General features: G+C 35.9%; 1 protein-coding gene and 1 non-coding gene across 2 annotated transcripts; one reads left to right on the top strand and one right to left on the bottom strand.

Annotated features, from left to right (window-relative positions):
* Window positions 1-1,014: 1,014 nt before the first annotated feature.
* On the bottom strand, window positions 1,015-21,523 carry LOC134678808 (uncharacterized). Its single transcript, XM_063537510.1, has 8 exons — window positions 21,380-21,523; window positions 13,412-13,520; window positions 8,779-9,075; window positions 5,439-5,663; window positions 4,857-5,096; window positions 3,759-3,842; window positions 3,320-3,405; window positions 1,015-1,248 (listed from the first exon to the last, which is right to left on the bottom strand). Exons 2-8 carry the CDS (start codon window positions 13,511-13,513, stop codon window positions 1,104-1,106), a joined length of 1,179 nt encoding a protein of 392 aa, XP_063393580.1. The 5' UTR covers window positions 13,514-13,520; window positions 21,380-21,523; the 3' UTR covers window positions 1,015-1,103.
* Trnat-cgu (transfer RNA threonine (anticodon CGU)) lies at window positions 8,640-8,711 on the top strand. The gene has a single exon. It is a non-coding gene; the product is annotated as a tRNA-Thr (tRNA).
* Window positions 21,524-22,094: the final 571 nt, after the last annotated feature.

The following is a 22,094-nucleotide window of genomic DNA, read 5'->3' as shown; positions in this document are numbered from 1 at the left end:
CAACGTAAAATATTTTTATTAATCTAAAGGCACATCTTATTTTATTGCTTAATTAATAAATTAGGGCTATAAATGCAGTTAAATGTCTCGATAATCTCAAAAGACCTATACGAACGAATAAACTAAATCCCTACGACTAAACAGTCATCCACAAAGCTAAATTAGCTCAAGCTTTGTGTACGAGAACTACTTAAACGTTTGCTGCACGTTTACTATCATTCAAAGAGTTATTGATATTGGATTCGTCGTGGAATCGATTTTTATTAGATTATACACCTCTTTTGCTATAAATCAAGGTAACTCAGCATAAAATTATTAGTGATTAAGTGTGGAGTGTCACAATAAACGTGAAATTTCTATGAACGTAGATTACGTTATTATCAACTAATACTTCCACACTTTGTACGGTGGAAGTTGGTACAGAGTTACCTTGAAGGAACGCTTTCAAGTAGTAAAACCAGCTTCAAACATTTTTATTAATTTACTTATTAATATAATTATAACTTATCTTAAAACCAAATATAAAATAAATGTACACGTATAACTTGAGTCTTATTAATTTAAAGTTTTTAAGTTAGGTACAACACAATTTTTGACCTAATACGATCATAGTTTTAGGGGATTTTGAGTAGGTACCTATTGGGACAGGCGACAGACTTGTGAAATAATTTTATATATAAAAATATTTCCCCGATCATTAGATGACAAACAATAAAGATAATGGTAAGAAAATGATACATATATGTAGGTATAGGTACGTTTAGATATAGTACAGTGGAGACACGTGAATATATATATGTATTTATGAACCAGGGATACAAAATGCCTTATGCACGTTTGTCCTATCTCATTCATCCCATTTATTGTTAGCAATACCGATATCACACGTCACGTTTCCTTTTTTTTTACCCTTTATTCGCCACCGTCCAAAATTATTTTTTCTTTTTGTTCTTTCTACTTATTTGACCTTTTTTTTGCATTTTGGTTAACCAGAAACATTACCACAATAAGTAATGAAGTTTGAATGCACGACTTTATATCGAATCAAGGTTTTAAAGGCTGTTATCACGAGACTGTGGAGAATCAGCGGCAGTTTGTCAGCATTACATGTAGAGATCAAAGTCGAATCCGTTGCCTCCACTGAGATAGTCGTAGAGGTAGACTGCCATCTCGTCGAGGGCGTCGAAGCGAGGGTCGGGCAGCGGCTCGTCGCGGGCCCGCGTCGCGCGTGCCGAGCGCGACAGCGACCTGTCACAACAACGATTTAATAGCACATCAACGTGCACACTTGGCGCCATAATCGTGTATATAAATACTATTTGAATAGATGAAACTAGTTTTTAGGGTTCCGTAGCCAAATGGCAAAAAACGGAACCCTTATGGATTCGTCATGTCTGTCCGTCTGTCCGTGTATGTCACAGCCACTTTTTTCCGAAACTACGAGGGTGGATCAAAAAGTACCCGTGTTAGAAAAGACGACGAATATTTTTAAAACCTTTTTATTTTATTTTTCAACGTAATCTCCTTCTATGTCCTTACACTTATTCCAACGTTTCGGCCACTTCTTTTACCCCTCTAAAAAATAGGATTTGTTAAACTCTCGAAAATACGCTTCTGTCTCGGCGATAACCTCTTCGTTTGACCTGAATTTCTTGCCTCCAAGCCATGTTTTCATATTGGGGAATAGAAAAAAGTCACAGGGAGCCAGATCCGGTGAGTAAGGTGGGTGTGGCAGCAATTCGTTTCTTAGTAGGTTCAATTTAGCAGCGACCATTCTGGAAGAATGTGCTGGAGCGTTGTCGTGGTGAAATAACACCTTTTTCTTTGCCAAATGGGGCCTCAAGTCAAGCGAAGAAATGAAGGCAAGTCTCCTAGTTTATTTTTTTATCAAAGCGGTCTAATAACTCACTGTAATACTGCCCGGTGATGGTTTTTCCTTTTTGTAAAAAGTCCATAAGGATTATTCCCTTGGAATCCCAAAAAATTGTGGCCATTACTTTTCCGGCTGATGGGACCGTTTTCGCCTTCTTCGGGGCAGATTCGTCAGCAAAAATTCATTGTTTTGACAGCCGCTTGGTCTCAGGTGTGTAATAATGGATCCAGGTTTCATCAACAGTAACAACACAACGAAAAAACTCCTGCGGATTTCGCTCAAATAAGTCCAAACACTCCTTCGACATTGACAGCCGTATTCGCTTGTTTTCATCCGTAAGCAATCGCGGCACCCATCGGGCGGACACTTTTTTCATATGTAATTTGTCGTTGTGTTATATTAATTGCTGTTCCATACGACAACCCTGCAGCCTCTGCTAATTCGCGCACTTTGATACGTCGATCGGCGAGCATCATGTTTTTGACTTTTTCTACGACCTCTTCGGTAACCACGTCTGCAGGGCGTCCTGGGCGGTCCTCATCAAAAACAGATGTACGACCTCGTTTAAATTCATTGAACCAATATCGCACTGTGGTCATAGATGGCGAAAAAACTCTGTAGACAGCATCCAACTTAGTTTTTATTTGATCGCATGTTTTTCCATCCAAAAATAAGAAATGAATTACGGAACGATATTGCTCTTTCTCCATTTTGTACGAAAAACAAAACAAGTCTCGCAAAATTTGCCGCCAAAAAAAAAAACTAAACCACAGATAATTATCAGTTTTCATTTTTTTTATTTGACAAAGGCAATACTACACGACGGTTATGCCCAAGCAACGCCATCTGTTATCAAACACGGGTACTATTTGATCCACCCAGGTATAAGAACTATACTGTTGAAATTTGGTAAGTAGATGTATTCTGTGAACCGCGTCAAGATTTTCATACAAGAATAGAAAAAAAACAATAAATTTTGGGGGTTCCCCATACTTAGAACTGAAACTCAAAATTTTTTTTTCATCAAACCCATACGTGTGGGTATCTATGTATAGGTCTTCAAAATAGATATTTAGGTACCTTATAACATTTTTTTCTAAACTGAATAGTTTGCGCGAGAGAAACTTCCAAAGTGGTAAAATGTACCCCCCCCCCCCCTGTAACTTCTAAAGTAAGAGAATGATAAAACTAAAAAAATATATGATGTACATTACTATGCAAACTTCCACTAAAAATTGGTTTGATCGAGATCTAGTAAGTCGTTTTTTAATACGTCATAAACCGTAAACCGCAATTTTATTATGTTACTTGCTGCTACGGAACCCTTCATGGGCGAGTCCGACTCGCACTTGGCCGCTTTTATGTTGCTGGATTCGTCAATCTATGCGTCCAAAGTCAGAACTTTGCTGTTAAGAACGCGTTCCTAATGTCTGAGGAGCTACTGACCTAAAATCAGTGTCGGTGTCTAACTCATCCTCGCTGGTGAAACGTTCCCGAATGTCCTTCATGATGCACGCCTCCAACTTCTTGTGCTGTAAACAATCGCAATTTAAAACATTAACTCAATATACATATTCAAACAACATGGCACTATGCACATAGTGCATTAGTATTATTTAGGAATACAAAAGTAACTTCCTATGTTGTACCATATACGAGTATATGGATTTTTATCATCTCAGCAGCTCGAACAAATACTCCTGCCACTGTAGGCCCCTTTAGTTATTTCGATATTTAAAATTTACATTATAGGTACCTAACAATTAGGAACATCCAAAAAGTTCCAATCTGTAACTCACGGCGGTGAATAGAGCCAGAGACGATATAAATCTGATAACGTCTAAAATTAAACTGTTATATAGTTCTGATGTTGACTTGACAGTACCTTGTAGCAGCGGAAGAAGAACATGGGCTTGATCAGTTCTTGGGACAGTGGCGCCACGTCTCGCTTAGTGTCTGGGACGCATTGCTGTAATATAATTAACGGTTACCTACATTACCGCATGTTCAATTAAATGTATATTAAAGTACCTGTATCAGTCATTTAGAAAATATAATTAATAAATGTATTAGGTAGGGCTTGCATTCTGGAATTCCGGAATTTCGAAATTCCGGAATCTCGGACAAATTTTCCGATATTACAATTCCGGAATTGATACAACTGAATATCGAAAATTCCGGAATTGGATTTAAGTACTTTTTTTAGGTTTTAATACGTTTATTATTGAAAATTGTTAAGAAACTACACTATACTGGTGTTTTTTGTTGTTAATAAGTGCCTCTTAGTCATTCAGTGACCTATAGTATGGGTATATTTTACTTTTCGGTTTGATAAAGCAGTGGGACAATATGGGCTCATAAAAAAAAGCAAAGTGATTTACTTGCTTAGAATAGTCAGAATAGTCTCAATCCTACATAAGCGAATCTTCGATTTAGATAGAAGGTTTTCTCTATCAACGATTTCGGATCCTGTAGAAGCATATAATATATGATATTCTGAATCATAATTAGGAACTAGGAAGGAAAAAGCCAAACTTCGACCTTCAACTTCTTAAACAACACCACTACGTACTATGTTACGAAGAGTAGGCTGATTATAGAGCTGTTATATTTAACTATTTTATAAAATTATCCATCGAATGGTTTGCTAGCAACTAAATTTTCCCCGAATAAATACCGCATATCATAGAATTGAATAAAAGTAACCATTTTAATAAGGTGGTAAAAAAGAGATGAAATTATCTGTAGTACTTCAAATTAAATTTCTCTTAAACAATATTAACTTTAATAAACGTAAAGTATTAGAATTTCACATTTTTTGTTGAATTTTACAAAAAAATCTAAGTAAAATACGATAACCCCTAATTCCGGAACCAGTTCCGGAATTCCGGAATTCGAATCCAATATCGAAAATCAGTTCCGGAATTGGAGACCATCCGATATTGCAAGCCCTAGTATTAGGATAGGATACTTAATGGATTACCGAGAACTTCTGGCAGAACTGCAGGCCGTCTTGAATGTCGCCCTTAAGCTCGCTAGAGACGGGCAGGTTGGCGATGCGCTGCGTGATCTGCTCGTAGTTGGGCTCGAGGTTGTGGTCGATGTAGCCCAGCTCCTGCATGACGCACGTGATGTTGCGCACGCGACCACCGCTCGACCCCGCCGGGCCCGCTCCGCCGGTGCGCGAGATTAAATCCAGTCTGTCGCGGATGTCCAACTCTCGCTGGATGCAATACATACAAAATGCGTTAAATTAACTATTTAACACATTCACTGCCAGGTCTGGCAGTCACTCGCTAGGCGGGTACTCTGTTCGAAGGCACTTTTCGCTACAAACGAGAAGAACCGTGTTATCGGTTACGCTACGTAGCGCGTCTCACCCACAGGCAGTGAATGTGTTATTACGTTCTCTTAATAAGCATATTTAAGGATCTGAAAGGCGGACTTCTAAAAATAAATTTAGTAATAATACGACACACTACACTTGGCTATACTTATGGAAAAAAATCGTGTAAGTGAGTACCGCAGTTACGTAGGTATGAAGTATATTCTTTGTAATACTTACCGACATTCTATTAGATCCAAAGTAACCCGGTTGCTGATAAAAGCCTTGCGGATATTGTTGTTGGTACGCGTAGGGATTATACGACGGCATTCCCGGGGGGTAGAATAGACCGGGCGCGCCGTAAGGGAATTGGTAGAAAGGTGTCGCAGGGCTAAACGGTCTGAACTGAGGACTGCCGGGCATCATGTACGGGGGCACGGCCGGCTGCTGCTGAGGAAACTGCGACTAGAAATTATAAATAACTTTTTTAAATTTATATTTCTTAAGCTTTTATTGATGCGTTGAATAATACATATATGTACTTAAAGTTAATATACCCTCTTTATATAAGTAAATTAATTAATTCATAAATTTCATTAAAAATGGTTGATGCATGTGAAACAAGTGTGCAACAACAGTGAGTATCCTGGCAGATATTGGCACCCTTCGGGCATGTAAATGTACCTAGCCCGTAACAAGTATAAAGCCCATATCGTCGTGTGACAAGCAAAAGTCACTAAGTACTATCAAAAAATTAAAGTAACAATGCACTTTATTATACTTGTAACATGGTTTATCTTCTATATATATAAATGCAAGTGTCCTGACTGACTGACTGATTCATCAACGCAGAGCCGAAACTGCAAAAGCCAGAAAGTTGAAATTTGCACACCAGATTGCATTAATAAAGTGTACAGGAGATAAGAAGCGATTTTGAGAAATTCAACCCCTAAGGGTGGTTGGTGGTTCACGTTTGTATGGGAAAAATTCAAACTCTAGCTAGAATAAGCGGCACCCTCTCATTTTGTTACACTTGTTCTGTTGACTAAATATGCCAAATTTTGTAATCTTATTTCAACTACAAGGGGGTGCTCAAACACTTTGAATATTTTCAAAGTTGTATGAAATCCAAAAAAATCAACTTATTATTTTTTGAGTTTTATGTAAGTAGTAGTTTTCACATTATTTAAAAGTGTGATTTAAAAGTTATTTGGTGAAAAACCATTTTTATTTCTATATTTTAAGATTTTTTTAGGTGAAATTCTAAAAATCTCACTTTGGAAAAATTATAAAAAATAGAAATAAAAATGTTTTTCTACTTAATAACTTATAAATCACATGTGCAAATAATGTAAAAACAGATACTTAAATAAAATTCTGAATAATACATACTTGTTTTATTTAGTTTTCATACAACATACAAAATTTTCAAAGTGTTTGAGCACCCCCTTGTAGTTGAGATAAAATTACGAAACTTGGTGCATTTTATAAGCATAATAAGTGTAACAAAATAAGGGGGTGCCCGGTCGGAAAAAAAAAATATTTTTGAACCACCCTACTAAGGGGGTTAAAAAGGGGATGAAAGTTTGTATGGGGTTAAAGTTTTCTTTTAAGCTAGGAATTTGAAACTTCGTAAAAATAAATACTATTAAAATACAAGAAAACTAATTTCAGCGTTTTTGAAAATTCATCCCCTAAGGTGATGAAAAAGGGGTTGAAAGTTTGTATGGATATGAAAAAAATTTTTGAGTGGTGGACTTGAATCTTTGTATTTAGGGATATTATTAGAGGACAGGAAAAGTAATTTCAGCGTTTTGTAAAATTCATCCCCTAACAGGGTTAAAAAGGGGTTGAAAATTTTATTCCATTACAAATGCTTTGAAACTTCTTAGAAAGGCATAATAGCCGATTATAAAAAAAAGTGGTTGCAACGTTTTTGGAAATTCAAACCCTAAGGGGGTTAAAAAGGGGATGAAAGTTCGTCTTCGGGTGCAAATTTTATTTTAAGCTAGGAACTTGAAACTTTGTAAAAAAGTATCAAATTCAAATACAAGAAAAATAATTTCAGCGTTTTAGAAAATTTATCCCCCAAGGTGGTGAAAAAGGGGTTGAAAGTTTGTATGGATATCAAAAAAATTTTCGAGCGCGGGACTTCGATCTTTGTATTTTGGGATATTATTAGAAGAAAATAAAAGCAATTTCAGCGTTTTGTAAAATTCATCCCCTAACAGGGTTAAAAAGGGGATGAAAGTTTGTATGGGGTTAAAGTTTTCTTTTGAGCTAGGAATTTGAAACTTCGTTAAAAGATATATTATTAAAATACAAGAAAACTGATTTCAGCATTTTTGAAAATTCATCCCCTAAGATGGTGAAAAAGGGGTTTAAAGTTTGTATGGATATCAAATATTTTTTCGAGTGTGGGACTTGAATCTTTGTATTTAGGGATATTATTAGAAGACAGGAAAAGTAATTTCAGCGTTTTGTAAAATTCGTCCCCTAACAGGGTTAAAAAGGGGTTGAAAGTTTGAATCCATTACAATTGGTTTTGAAACTTCTTAGAAAGGCATAATAGCCGATTACAAAAAAGTTATTGCAATGTTTTTGGAATTTCAACCCTTAAGGGGGTTAAAAAAAGGATGAAATTTCGTGTGCGGGTGCAAACTTTATTTTAAGCAAGGTACTTGAAACTTTGTAAAAACATTTTAATTTAAAATACAAGAAAACTGATTTCAGCGTTTTTGAAAATTCAGCCCCTATGGTGGTGAAATCGGGGTTGAAAGTTTGTATGGATATCATACATTTTTACGAGCGCGGGATTTGAATCTATGTATTTGGGGATATTATTAGAAATACATAATAGCCGATTACAAAAAAAAGTAATTGCAACGTTATGGAAATTTAACCCCTAAGGGGGTTAAAAAGGGGATGAAAGTTCGTCTTGGGGTGTAAATTTAGTTTTAAGCTACGAACTTGAACTTTTTGCAAAAAATGTATTAAATTTAAAAACATGAAAACTTTTGAAAATCATCCCCCAAGGTTGTGAGAAAGGGGTTGAAAGTTTGTATGGAGATCAGATATTGAATCTTTGTATAAGGGCATAGGTACCTATTATGAGAATACAAGAAAAGTAATTTCAGCAACCAACATCAAAATCCACTTCACTTAAAACTTCATACAACTTGCTAAAAAAGAAAAGTACCTACTTAATTTCAACATTGCTTGGATATGAAAATTATAGGTACTAAAGATGTAAAATGTTGAAGATAAGATTCCACGCAGACGAAGTCGCGGGCAACAGCTAGTTGTCCAATAATTTCAATGGTGTTAGTTAGTGACTTTTGCTTGTCACCCGACGATATTATACTATGAATATTCAAAATTGCACGTTGTAACTAACTATATTATCCAAGCTATTTTCGCCTTTTGACCTGTGAAGCTATCGCCTCTTTAGCTCAGTGGTAGAGCACTGGTCTCGTAAACCAGGGGTCGTGAGTTCAATCCTCACAGGAGGCATTGTTACCGCTGTATGCTGCTGAATGGACGTACATTTTTCATATATATAATATTTTTGTACACTTACCCCATGTGGTCTAAATGCAAGGACCCCTCCTAGAGGCGACCCTTTAAGAGAATGCGAGTCTTGATTTGGCAAATCATTCTCCTGGTTGTGTATAGCGCCATCTGTGGGCTTAGTGATGGTTTGCGAGCTCGGGTCCATGGCAAAGCCGGGCGGCAGTTTCCCCAAGAGCACCGACGGCGGGAGATGCAAGTTCGGTTGCGCATCGAAAGATGGCGGTGCAGAACATTTTGCATATGCGTCCTTCATTTCTTGTCGAATTTGTTTTACTACCTCTGGACCAAAACAACTTTCATAAATCTGGAAAAAAAATGATGTCATCATTATTAAATTTTAGTTAAAAATAACCCCAATCAATGAGAATATACCGGGAGTGACCTGTAACAAGAGCAAAAAAATAAACTGTAGGCTGTACTCCTCATACTGACCAACATTTGTTCAGAGACTTAAAAATAACTCGTGGTTTGATTTTTAATACACTTTTAAGTTTATTCTAAGACGCAATGTATTGCGAATTTTGTTATGTTTAAGGTGTGACAAGCAACGTCAATCACAAAGATATGGCGATGGTGTGGCGATGTCGTCCATTGAAGATAATATTTATTTTGTATGAAAAAGATCCCGTACACATTCGTCACTTTTCGACTAAGTTCCTAAAAACGCGTTTATGTATTTTTAGTGCACTTTCATCAGCAGTGACGAATCTGGGGGCCGATTTTTGAAATTCGACCGCTCGATTTCGTGTATTTCGTTCAATAATATCTCCACTACTAGGCATTTAAATTCTACTAATAGAATTGAAAACGAGTGGTCAATACCACTAGATGCCCAATTTCTATCGCTCGTATTTCAAAAATTAGCATTTCACCGATTTCCACCGATTTTCGAGTGACGAAATCGAACGATCGAAATTCAAAAATCGGCCCCCTGTACTCAAGTTTAATTTCTGTATGTTTTTGACACTAGTGACCAAAACGAACTTACAATAAATTTGGGTACATTTTCGTGTGCAACAGACAGTCGTTTTATAAAGTGACGAATCTGTACTTAAGTTTTCATTTGTGTTTGTTTTTGACACTAGTGACCAAAACGAACTTAGAATAAAATTCATTAGGTATTTTTACAATGTATTTATTTAACCCTTCAATTTATTTTGAATTTAGTGACTTGATATCAAGTAGTAGCATGTGGGGCACGAAATGCTGTGACTTCATATCAAGCCATTGGCGGCGAAAGGGTTAAAGTATTTTAGGTAGAGGTACGTAGTAGATACTAGCAAATGTGGTTATTGCAATAAAACACTTTTAAAATTAACCCTTATTATATAATTAATAAAAATAAACATTACTTTTCATTAAACTAAATTACTTCAAACTCTGTCATAAATTTATAGGCAGGTAAGGAGTATAAAAATATAACAATCATTTTGCTCCACGCCACACCCGACTTAAGCGTGTCAAGCATGTTTTTACATTAATTTTACCTTTCAGCAACAAGTCAACTAAATGTTTTCTTTGTTTTGTTGTTTCTACATCGACTTTTCTGCGGTTCTCGGTCTTAAGTGTGCCTGATTGTATTTTTATAATTTTGATATCGTTTATCCTAATTTCGTTATTTATGCCATGCATAAGTCTTAATAAACTTGCTTTTCTTGGGATCTTTTTATTAAGCCGGCTATGGAAACCCTCGATTGAGTTGGTTGTAATATGGCGTTCATTAAAACAACTGAATGTTTTTATTGAGTCGTTAAATAACCACTAATCCAGAAAATAATCCATAAACTTGTTTGTTTTCATATTATTCGGCAGCATATCGACTATGGACAACCATCCTTCTCCGATCAAGTCCTCGGGTAGGTGACATAGAGATTGACAGCATTTTATAAATGTTTTTCCCGTTTTGATTTTATTAATTTTTAATTTTTTAGCTTTCTTTTTAATCGCTTTCGTAAAATGAAAGAAGCAGCCGGATGTTTTACTATCTGGATAAATTTTGTTTATAGCGTTAGACATCGCGATCTCAAAATCGAGTTTAAAAATTGATGGGTTCCACAGAGGTAAATTTTCTTTTAAAATCATCAATAATTTTTCGTATGTTTTTTGTTTCTTGTCTGGCAAGATTGCATAAACAAGGGGCACTATAACATTTTTTTCTGAAGTACTACCCGGGTCTGCGTGGAATGTGTAAAGTTGTTTGAAGGGGTGCCGTACAATTTTGAATGTTCCATCGCCTAGAATTATTTTTGCCCTTTGAAATATTCCTCTCGTATTACGGCTCACAAATATCAACATTCCGTCATCAACCTCATTTAATAGATTTGGTTTAAATTTTTCCGGTATTTCCACTTCTTTCCGAGACGTAAATTTAAGTTTTTTTATTTTGTTATGACGTTTTCTTAAATTATATAATCCTGTCTTTTTTTCTTCAAAACACGGTATATTCTGCACAAATTGTGTTCCCTTGTCGAGAAATGGTAGCATGCAGTCTTCAAAAATTTGCTGTAACTATGGGCGTAAATTCTTCCATTACTCTTTTTTTACAGATTTCAAATTGTTTTACGAATTCAACATTCTCAAAATTGGCGGTGCAATGTCTTATGATTGAATCTCGATTTGTATTTAAAGTAATAGATGCATTACACAAATTTCGCTTTTCGCATCTCCATCTTGTCGTACCGTCTAGATTTTTTCTTGATAAAGTATATCTGTATCCATTAGTAAAAACAGAATCTTTGTTTCTTTTACCAGGCGTTATAAAAATTTCCGCACAATCCATTTCTTACAACTATAATTATTATTTTGCATTCGCAACAGTAACCGATATTGTAAAAACGAGCAATGAAAATATGACAATTCTATGTCATCATTAATCATAATCTTTTTTTTTTTTTTTATTATGAATGGGCTTACTCATGGCCACAGCCTAGCCGAGGCGTAGACGTGGCCTACGATGGAGCGAGCTCGCCCAGAAGGTGCCTGTTCACTCTTGACAAGAATTACCTCATAAACAAGAAGTACCTCTAGATAGCAAGATAATAAATCTATTTCCAGCCGTCATGGCTGTGGAAGTGAAGTGGAGTAAGGTTGAATATGACAGCTATCACAATATGTAACTTTTCACTTCAGTAAGTAGTAAGAACATATTAAAGGTTAAAAAACAAAATCAAGTAAAGTTAACCACATTTATTTACATTCAAGAATATCATTTGGAAAAACACACAAAACAGAAAATAACTCTAGGGAGTGAGGAAAGTGCGACTTTCATCATTCCCTGGAGTGAGGAAAGTCGCACTTTAGTGACTGGTTTCTCGCAGGGAAGTAGACTTGTTGAGTTGAGGTCCCTGTAAGTCCCATAAACAAAGCTTGGTAAATCAGTTACAAATTTTGTAACTGATTCACCATTGATTGCACCGTAGAGTTCAAAGTTTGCAGTACAATTCGAAAAATAAATAAATAAATAAATAATAAATAAATATTATAGGACATTTTTTTTACACAAATTGACTAAGCCCCACGGTAAGCTCAAGAAGGCTTGTGTTGTGGGTACTCAGACAACGATATATATAATATATAAATACTTAAATACATAGAAAACAACCATGACTCAGGAACAAATATCTATATCATCATACAAATAAATGCCCTTACCAGGATTCGAACCCGGGACCATCGGCTTCATAGGCAGGGTCACTACCCACTAGGCCAGAGTGGTCGTCGTAAAAATACGTAGAATATCTTCTGTATACACTTGATTAAAGTCGTGAAGGTTATCTGCAGACTCCACTAAATTGATCCAATTTCCTTCTGTATAATGTTGAAAGCATACCCGACTTTTAGGGGGAAGATAAAAATTATGTTCCAAAAGAAGTTCCATTTTTGTCATGTCGGGTATTTCAATTAAATTTTCGTTTACATGACATCCACTGAAAACGCATCTACTTGAATCGTCATATGCACGCCTAAGGGATCCGCTAAACCTGTTCATACTGAATTAATTTTTGTAAGAAAATCGTGTATTCTGCCTAAGCTGATGCGTCACTGTCATAGAAAACAACGATAATAGATTGTAAAATATCTAACCAAAAAGGTTGCTTGGTGTCGGTGGCACGCTCTTTATTTTTAGAACTGACGGCAAAAAGGCTAAAATGTTTTTTTTTGCAGACGAAAATATATTCTAAGTTAGTGTCAAAAACAAACAGAACTGAAAACTTAAGTACAGATTCGTCACTTTATAAAACGACTGTCTGTTGCACACGAAAATGTACCCAAATTTATTGTAAGTTCGTTTTGGTCACTAGTGTCAAAAACATACAGAAATTAAACTTGAGTACAGATTCGTCACTGCTGACGAAAGTGCACTAAAAATACATAAACGCGTTTTTAGGAACTTAGTCGAAAAGTGACGAATGTGTACGGGATCATGAAAAATAGGGAGTCAAAATAATTCATAACTTTAAAAAGTTGTTGAACAAAAGTGTCACCGTTTGAGGAGTACAATCTATGTTTTAACTATTTGCTCGTGTTACAGGCCACACCCGGTATTAGAATACTCAAGAATTTCCTGAGGTTTTGTCATTTTAAGTACCGGCGAGCAACACCAAAGTGTGCAGTCTCTAAGTAAGTACATACGGTTTTACCTTCATCATTGCGTATTTCTTGATGAACCGGTCGTCGCTGCTGGCCGTTGTTCGCGCGGCCCAGCAGAACAGGCACGCCAAAACAAGTTGTCTCCGAAGCATCTTCCTACTGACAATAAAAAAAGTAAGTTAAGTAAATAATAAGTACTTAAATGAAAAGAGAAAATAATATACCTACGTACTTATATGTATTAAGCACTACAATTTATATAAAGAACAAAATACACTTGTTTGTGCTTCGCATTACGATGACAAGGTACCGTAGAGTTTCGTATCTTTGCCTGCGCTACCTATTTTCGCCTAGTTTGACATAAGTTGCCATTAACAAAATGTTTCTAATGTAAGCCTTACATAAAACTGCTAAATACAAAGTATTTTTCACGGGTGTCAATATTCTTCGACCATTCTGCGGCTAACTTCACACAGTTGACTTTTAGTGAGGTTTTTTCGCGACGCCGACCACACGTTTTTTTAAACCAGTGTTTTAACTTCAGTTTTAAACGGTGACACGGACCCCGTAATGTTAAACTTTTTACATGATTATATCCTATAACTATCTCTTTTTCATATGAAACTATTATTTAATGGCTAGCTCACGTTTAGAAGTCACAATTGGATAAAACGTTGGTGAGGGTACTTTGCGTCCATCTTGTTGCCAAATTTCGCCTACCCCTAGGGTTGACAAATTTTTTGTACCACATTCATTGGTGGATGACATTACTTGTTTCCAAATCTAAATATTTTCATAAGTTTGGTTATTTTAGTTTACGCTATATGCAAATGTTTATTTCTACTCTTACCGATATTGAGTAGGTACCAAATAGGTATTTTTATGTCTCACTTTCTGTAAATAAGATTGATTTGATGTCAATTACGATAATAACAACAATTTTGCAACAATTAAACAATTTTGTTTAAAATAATATTTTTTTTAACTTATAAACCATTACTCCCCTTTATTTGACATGTTGGTTAGTTTTTGGCAGCCCTAGCTTCATTATAGAAAATGTATGAAAACAACTTCAGACTGTTACCAAACTTCGCCTACTACCCCGTTTTTTAAATATATGCCTAGTTTGGTGTATTTAAGGTTCATAGTATATTAGCACATTCCAAGGAGATGCGACTTAACATGTGTAAGAAGATTGGGAAATATACCCAAACATCGCCTATTGCCTTTGGGGCCATTTATTACCAACTTAACCAATGAAATTCAAAGTTTTAGTGGTGTATACTGATAGTTAGGAATACTAAAAAACGTTTTTTCGCCTTAATGGATTAAAATGCTTTCAAATTTGAGAGATTTTTTGAGAAAAGTGACAAAACCCAGGCGAAGATACGAAACTCTACGGTAGACACTTATTGGTTGGTTCTAATTCGTTGGATCAATGGAGTAAAATATGAAAATATACACTATGATATCGGTGCCTTCATGCACATTCTAGGCAACCCAAAATCAGACACTACACAAATGGTTTTTAGATTGGAAGACGTTAAATCAAATGTTAAATAGAGATTAATTACTTTTAGATTTTCCTCCATTTTTGTCATCGTATTTATTTACTAAGGGGCTACCCGAGGTTTTCATCGATTTTTGACAAGTTTTGAAACGTATCTCCTTTTTTTGAACTACAGATAAAAGTATAAGACAAACGGTTATCAGTTCTTCAATCTTTTATCTCCGGTTTTGTCCACCGGATTTTGAAAAAAATGAATACTTATTTTTTTGTGAATTTTTTAAACATTGTCTAAAAAAACACTTTTTTCGTATCTAGTTTGCAGTGAAGGATCTTACATGTACGAAATCTACATATTTGGGTTCGTCTTCGAAGTCTCGAAAACCGTGTCCAAGGTTTTAATTTTAAACTAATTAAAACAAAAGTTATGGCCAGAAAACCAATTTTTTAGCCTAAAAATGTTCAACTTTGATGCCAAATATCTCGAAGACAATGAGATTTAAAGTAAATATGGGATACTATATTGCTTAAAGCCGTTGCTGTTAATATGATAAGCTACAAAAAACAGTAGAAAACTAAGGGATTCAGATCGAAGGTCATTGGCGTGGGGGAGCCCCTTAAGGTACCTACGAGTTTAGGTTGTTATTTACAGTAGCTAGGTATCATTTTCAACTAAATAGAGGTGTAGACCATTACAAATTTCATCTAAATCGGTTCAGCTCAGCGGTTACATTCCCCATACAAATCCCACCTCCTTTTTCACTCTTTAAAGGGATGATTTCTGATATATAAACTATTATTTTATGACCTTCTCTAAGGTTCTAACTACATCGGTTCAGCGGTTAAGGGTGAAGAGTAAATTCAATTTTCTTGTTTTTACATCAGAACAGTGTCAATGTGATATTTAAAACTTTAAACTTATGTAGTTCCACAAATCTCTGTTTTGGCATTTTGCTGGGACATGAGTCAGCCGCGACCACGACCAGTGAAACCTGTGTCGAAACGTCGATAAATAAAGGCAAGTAATTGAATAAAATTCGCGTTAGACCAGTCTATAAATGTGAGTTAATAAGTGTCAATGTGATACCACAAATTAATTTGGCGTTCCTGATTTATACGAAAACCATACCAAACCTGACCTAGTAACTTAATTGGTGTAGATATATATATATATCACATTGACACTGTTCTGATGTAAAAAAAAGAAAATTTAATTTACTTTTCACCCTTATTGCATACAGTTTTATCCTATCCTCTTAACTTTAGTGGCATTCTGACATAGCTATTCATACGTAGCTGTTATTTTAATTTCATGCAAAGTCTAAGTAAGTATCTACCGTACTCGTTATTAATTAAGTGCTCTTTTTTATATGCAATTACAAGTAGAAGTGGAGTCCACCGCCGGGTCATTGCTCCGAGCGGCCTTGCTCCAGGTATGCGCGAGCGCTGCGTCCCGCATCTGACATCGGTGATAGGTACTTGCGTAATGATGTTAAGAAATCATAATCTTCGCTAGCTAATGATGTAATAAGATCACCATAAGTATTACCTTTTATTTCAATGTTTTATTAGGTACAGCTATACTATAGGTAATTTCCGTCTCCAAATATTTGTAAATATAAAAGATTTTTAATTTAGTAGCATTATAATAGGACATTGTGCACCTGTAAGTGAGATATTGTAAACGGTAGTCTATAGATTCACGACAGCCGCAAGCTGACTATGACTCATGGTTCAAAAGTTATTGTTGCTTTGTTACGCCTCGAGGCATCTTAAAAAAAAGAAAGCACTGGGTTCACCCAATAAATACAATGCGAGAAGAACAAGGTGAATTACATTATATGTATTAACGAATTACTTGGAGATGAAGAACGATTTTATATTTATTTTCACATGTCAATAGTATTAATGAATTGTATTGACGCGAGTTGCCACAGTGGCTGTAAACAGCGGCGCAGACCTCTCGGCTCCCCTGATCTGTTCACACCGGTGTTGCTGCTGGTCGTCTTTACGACAGCAGTTTCAGGGGCCCATCTTAGTCAGTCGCCTGCCTCGATAACATGTGTTAGCAGTTTTATGGCCGGTGACCGAACCTCTTTGCAATAACACAATCTTACCTCCAGCCAAACTTCATCCATAGCCCTGAACTGTTTACATTTTTGTTACGATACCCAATGCCTTCTGAGTATCTGTTGTTGTACCCGTGAATGGCCCCCCATGGTCCTTAGATATGGAAAAGACATACAATTTATGCTTCGTAGACAGGCTCACTACCCACTAGGCTGAGAGGCCGTCTAGCGACTCTAGCGTGAGCTAATATGCCTAGCAAAGCCTAGAACATACTAACGCTACGTCTTACGTAGGCGAACAACGCGCGAACGCGGCGCGGCGCGGCGCGGCGAAATCAATCCTTTGATGCCCATAGAAGTGTCCTACGTAAGCGATCTCGTTGCGAACGCGGTGCGGCGCGATTTGCACGCGAATGTCAGGCGGCGCGGCGCGGCGCGGCGCGGCGGCGGCCGCTTTCGCCGCGCCGCGCCGCGCCGCGTTCGCGCGTTGTTCGCCTACGTAAGACGTAGCGTTAGAAAGAATAAGTTAAAGGAAAAAAACATTTTGGAAGGGAGCTTTAAAGCGTTAGTGTTAAATTTTCCATGTACCAATTTTAATTCGTTCCGTTAGTCATAAGTAATAGTGTGAACTGTGAAACAGTTAACGTTGTCTAAATTTACATCCGCCATACCAAGGTATTTATTAAAACGTGAGAATCGACCTGAGTGGGTTCACGTCAAATTGCTGAAACCGTTACATTGACGTAGTGTAGTGAGACCTCGGTGGATGTAAGTGTTAACATAACCATTGATTATGTATGGTATTACGATAACACTCGCTGCAATATCAAACAGTTTCTATCATATATGTATAGTAGTTGCCATAGTAGGTCAAAACAAATTTATCAGTAAATAAGAACAAAAAAACTACACTCATCCTTTTCTTTTGGGTGCTAGTACCTACTAGTGTAAGACAAAGATAGTATGATTATCTCTGTCTAAGACAATCTTTTGACAAACTATAATTTATGTTTCTAGAGTTCAATACTCAACTATGAGGATCTCTTATAGTTTCGCCATGTGAGCCATGTCCGTCTGCTTGTCCGCGGATTAGCTCAGTGAACGTTACACAACCACGAGGGCCATGTGGCATTGGGTTCCATCGGATAGCTCTGTCGACAAAAAAGGGGACTCGAAAAAAATATCGTTTCTCACGCGAGATATTCCAAAAAGGATGTGCGTCCACCAAATATGAAAATATAAATGAAAACCTTACCTAACTAAATTTCTTTTGATTTAAACCTACTCTTTTTTGCCAAGCTATAGGTATGTATTAAAAACCCCATGATGGAGCCGTTTTTGATATAAAAGAATCCTTTTTAGTAAAAGTTTCCTTCAAAAACAATTTTTGCTCACGGGTGGTTGATGACAATCCCCGCGTCCGTATTAACTTGCGAATCTGGTATGAATGAGTCACGAATTATCTTTTATAAAAACATGGTTTTAAGAAAAAACTAGTTGTAGGTAGGTGGCTATGTTTGAGAGAATAGTAAAAACCACTATAAGGCTATTGCTAACAGTGCACGAATTCAAATATAATTTTCTACGGAGCTTGACTACCTATATTCAAATGATCAGGTTTTTTGTGAAGTGATCGCGCTGCGAGATCAAGTTAACGGATGATTGCCCTGTAAATATAACGATAAAATCAACAATAGGTACATAGGAATGTACGTACTGTTAAATATTTGAATACCGCTCATATTTCCTTTATAACTTTAAAAACGACTCTGAAAATTTTTGATTAGACATGTCTAAAATGTTTATCTATCTATCTAATACCTTTGAACGAGTAATTCATGGAAACGGCTCTAACGATTTCGATGAAATTGGCTATATGAGGGTTTTCGGGGGCGATAAATCCATCTAGCTAGGTCTTTTCTCTGGGAAAACGCGCATTTTTTAGTTTTTATATGTTTTCCGAGCAATCAGTGTCCCAGATATAGTTTATCTTATAACAGTTTTGATGAAGCAGTAAAGCTGTAATCTCAATAAATAAATACCATCACTATTTAATTCTGAAAGTAGCAAGTTTCAAAGCTAGTTAGTGAGTATATATACATATTACGAAACAATAATTTTAACAGCAAGAAAAGTTGTAGTTACTCACATGATTATTACGTAGTACTCGTACATTGCGGAACGAAGTCAACGAAGAGGGTAAGTGAAAAATGGGCAACGAATGAAACGAGGCAGTTACTCGAATTTGCAATATTCTAAGTTGTTCGGAGTTACACATAATGATTTTTATCACAGTTGCGAGGAAAAAGCTAAATCTTAAGCAAAATAATTCTTAAATACGGTGATATTTCAAAGACACTTCCGGCATTCAGCCACGACTGGAAATTATGTAATTTAAATATTTTAAACGGCTATAAAATTAACCAAATTAAATATACTTAACATAAACAAAAATAATAAACGTCAGTATTTTAACCCTTAACTGCATGTTTTTTTCTTTTTGCCCGAAATTAATATATGTAAGTAGGATCACATTGTTTGCCGATTGTAGGAAAAATAGTAAAAAAATATAACTTCGATTTTCACTGCGACATCAGTGTTAAGTAGAAGTTGAATTGGCTAAAACATATTTATGTAAATATGTCATTTTCAGTAATAGATATATGATTTTTTTACTACCATTAGAAATGTACCTACATTATTTGTGATATACCTATGATAAAGTTTTTAAATATAAAATAATTACGAACTCGCAAACACCATTCAAAATCACATACTAAAAATTATCAAGTTCTGGATTTTTCCAAGCTTTCCGACTTTTCGTCTTAAAACGAATGTAATTTTTATAAATTAAAAATATTGCATAAATTTAACCCATAAATCATCACACTACTACTTGACGTTTGGTAAAAAGGTGCGTTTAAGAACGTAAGCCTTTTTTTAAATCTGTGAGCTGTCTAATGCTTTGTAGACATTTGGCAACACTATGCATTTAAGGGTTAAAAGTAAAACTCATTTATTTTATACCTGCTGGGTTTGTAGGAATTCGTGACGTAATTGAAAAAAAGCTAGGGAGTTATTAGCAAATTTTCAGTAATTTTCACAATCCATAACTTCCGGGGGAACAAAATAAGCCCTAGTCTTTCAGTACCTACGTCTGCATGTAATAAGATCTTTCTCGAGCAAGTGTGATGAAAAATATATGATTCGCCAACAGAGTAAGATACCATACATAGCTCATAAGTGACAGTATTAGATACATAATAGGTTACCTAGGTATTCGACCAAGAGAAGTCTGAAACGTTTTTGAAAGCATACGCAACGCAAGTGTTATTTATACGTTATAATTTTATAGAAGTTTGGCGTTAAAAATACCACTTGCACTGCGTGTGCTATAAATAAAAATCACTGCAGACTTTTCTTGGTCTAACTCTAGTAGGTACTGCTATGAATTTGCTAATTTCTGAAACTAAATAAAACTTTGCAAGTTATTAACGTTTTTAGGGTTCAGTAGTCAACTAGGAACCCTTATAGTTTCGCCATGTGCCTGTCTTCCCGAGGGTTTGCTCCGTAATCGTAAGTCCTACAAAGTTGCAATTTAGCGAGGTTAAAAAAAACTAGTAATATTTTTAATAGGGTTTTGTAGGGTAGGACACATAAAGTGGGGATGTTTTTTTTCGCTTCAACGCTATAGTGTGGGGTGTTGCTGGATTAGTCTTTCAAAACACTTAACATGGCCCGGCATGCCCTTGGCCGGTTTTTTTAAGATTAGCGATTTTTGTTGTTTAGGCTAAGGCCTAATTATTAAATGTTTTCTTTTTTTAAAGAAGATAATGCAATTACTTTAGTTGTTTCTTCAGTACAAGAATCATTTATTTACAAACAAGATAGGTATATACAGTGGTAATACTAAAAGAAATTGATAACTAGCTTAAATCTAAAATAGTTAATTTCGATTTTCTTAATATATGTATACTGATTGGGTGATTGGTATATAACGTAGGTAGGTATTTCATAAATGACGAGAAAATGAATTACCTCGCATAGCCTTAGTACAAATAAGTACATATAACATAAATTACGCAAATAAAAAGAATTACATTATATTGTTACTTACTAATATATTTTTTATCCTGTTATGTCTAATTATAAATTTCTATTACATTAGTTACCATGGGTTATATACCCGCACTGCACAGATAATATTACAAATAGTTTAATATGCATATACATACCTATGTACTCGTTTCCTACTTTTCGCACTTGTATCGTAATCTCTATTACACGATATAATTTTCTTGTTCCTCTACCTATCCATACATACGTAAGACCCAGAAAAGTGATATACTCGTAGTAGTCATAATATGAGATTATCAACTTATCACAGATGCCATTTGTTTTTGCAAATTTAGATTGTGATACAAATAATGCAATAAACTTACCGCGAGTAAAGAACACCGATCACCGATTGTAATAGCACTAGGTGCGCTGCGCAAGTAGGTATGCGCGCACAGGAGGAGCAATGACTTGGACGCTCGCACTTGACCTTGCGGGAAGCGAGTAGACGCGATTCAGCAGCCTGTACTCGTTTTATACTTAACTTACGCGCTGACATACGGCCTTTATAATTGATAAACAAGTATAAAATTCATTTGGTGCTACATTATGACACCAGGTGCTATAATAAGCACATTACGTGGCTACGTCGAAAATTGAAAGGGCCTACTGTACTCGTAAAACCTTGTAAGATACACGTGCAGTAATTTTTTTATCATTCTAGCATTGCTAGCCTAAACTCTTTCAGACCACACCACATCCCATTAGACACGGCTCATACAAAGCCGTTTTGTGCCGACCTTTTTTAGCAGTCCGGTCAGGTTTCATCGTAATGTTTTATTTCACCTTCGAAATACCTAACCAAGATTATTTGTTGTGGGTAAGGTAGTAGATAAATGTTTGTGAGGCCTGACTCGACAGCCTTCATGACCAAGTGTCCGTGGAGGTTCTAGACCCATCCATTTCTAAATGGCCTACCGCGTCCCGCGGCGTCCGATGTAAACTAAAAAAAGAAGCAGCCGCCGGTGGATCTGGCTAAACTGGACATGTTAGCATGGTACATGTACCTGTGTAGGTTCACTGAAGTTTATACCTACCAAG

This window comes from Cydia fagiglandana, chromosome Z, assembly GCF_963556715.1.
Source record: "Cydia fagiglandana chromosome Z, ilCydFagi1.1, whole genome shotgun sequence".
Taxonomy (NCBI): Eukaryota; Metazoa; Arthropoda; class Insecta; order Lepidoptera; family Tortricidae; genus Cydia; species Cydia fagiglandana.
Note: the sequence above shows the minus strand (reverse complement) of the source record. Positions and strands in the feature narration are given on the sequence as shown.

Excerpts from the sequence above, each read along its gene's own strand:
- LOC134678808 (XM_063537510.1), bottom strand. The coding sequence starts at position 13,513 with ATGCTTCGGAGACAACTTGTTTTGGCGTGCCTGTTCTGCTGGGCCGCG. Across the intron at positions 9,076-13,411 it reads AGAAATACGCAATGATGAAG|ATTTATGAAAGTTGTTTTGG; the intron begins GTAAAACCGTAT and ends TTTTTTTTCCAG. Across the intron at positions 1,249-3,319 it reads GACACCGACACTGATTTTAG|GTCGCTGTCGCGCTCGGCAC; the intron begins GTCAGTAGCTCC and ends TTGTTGTGACAG.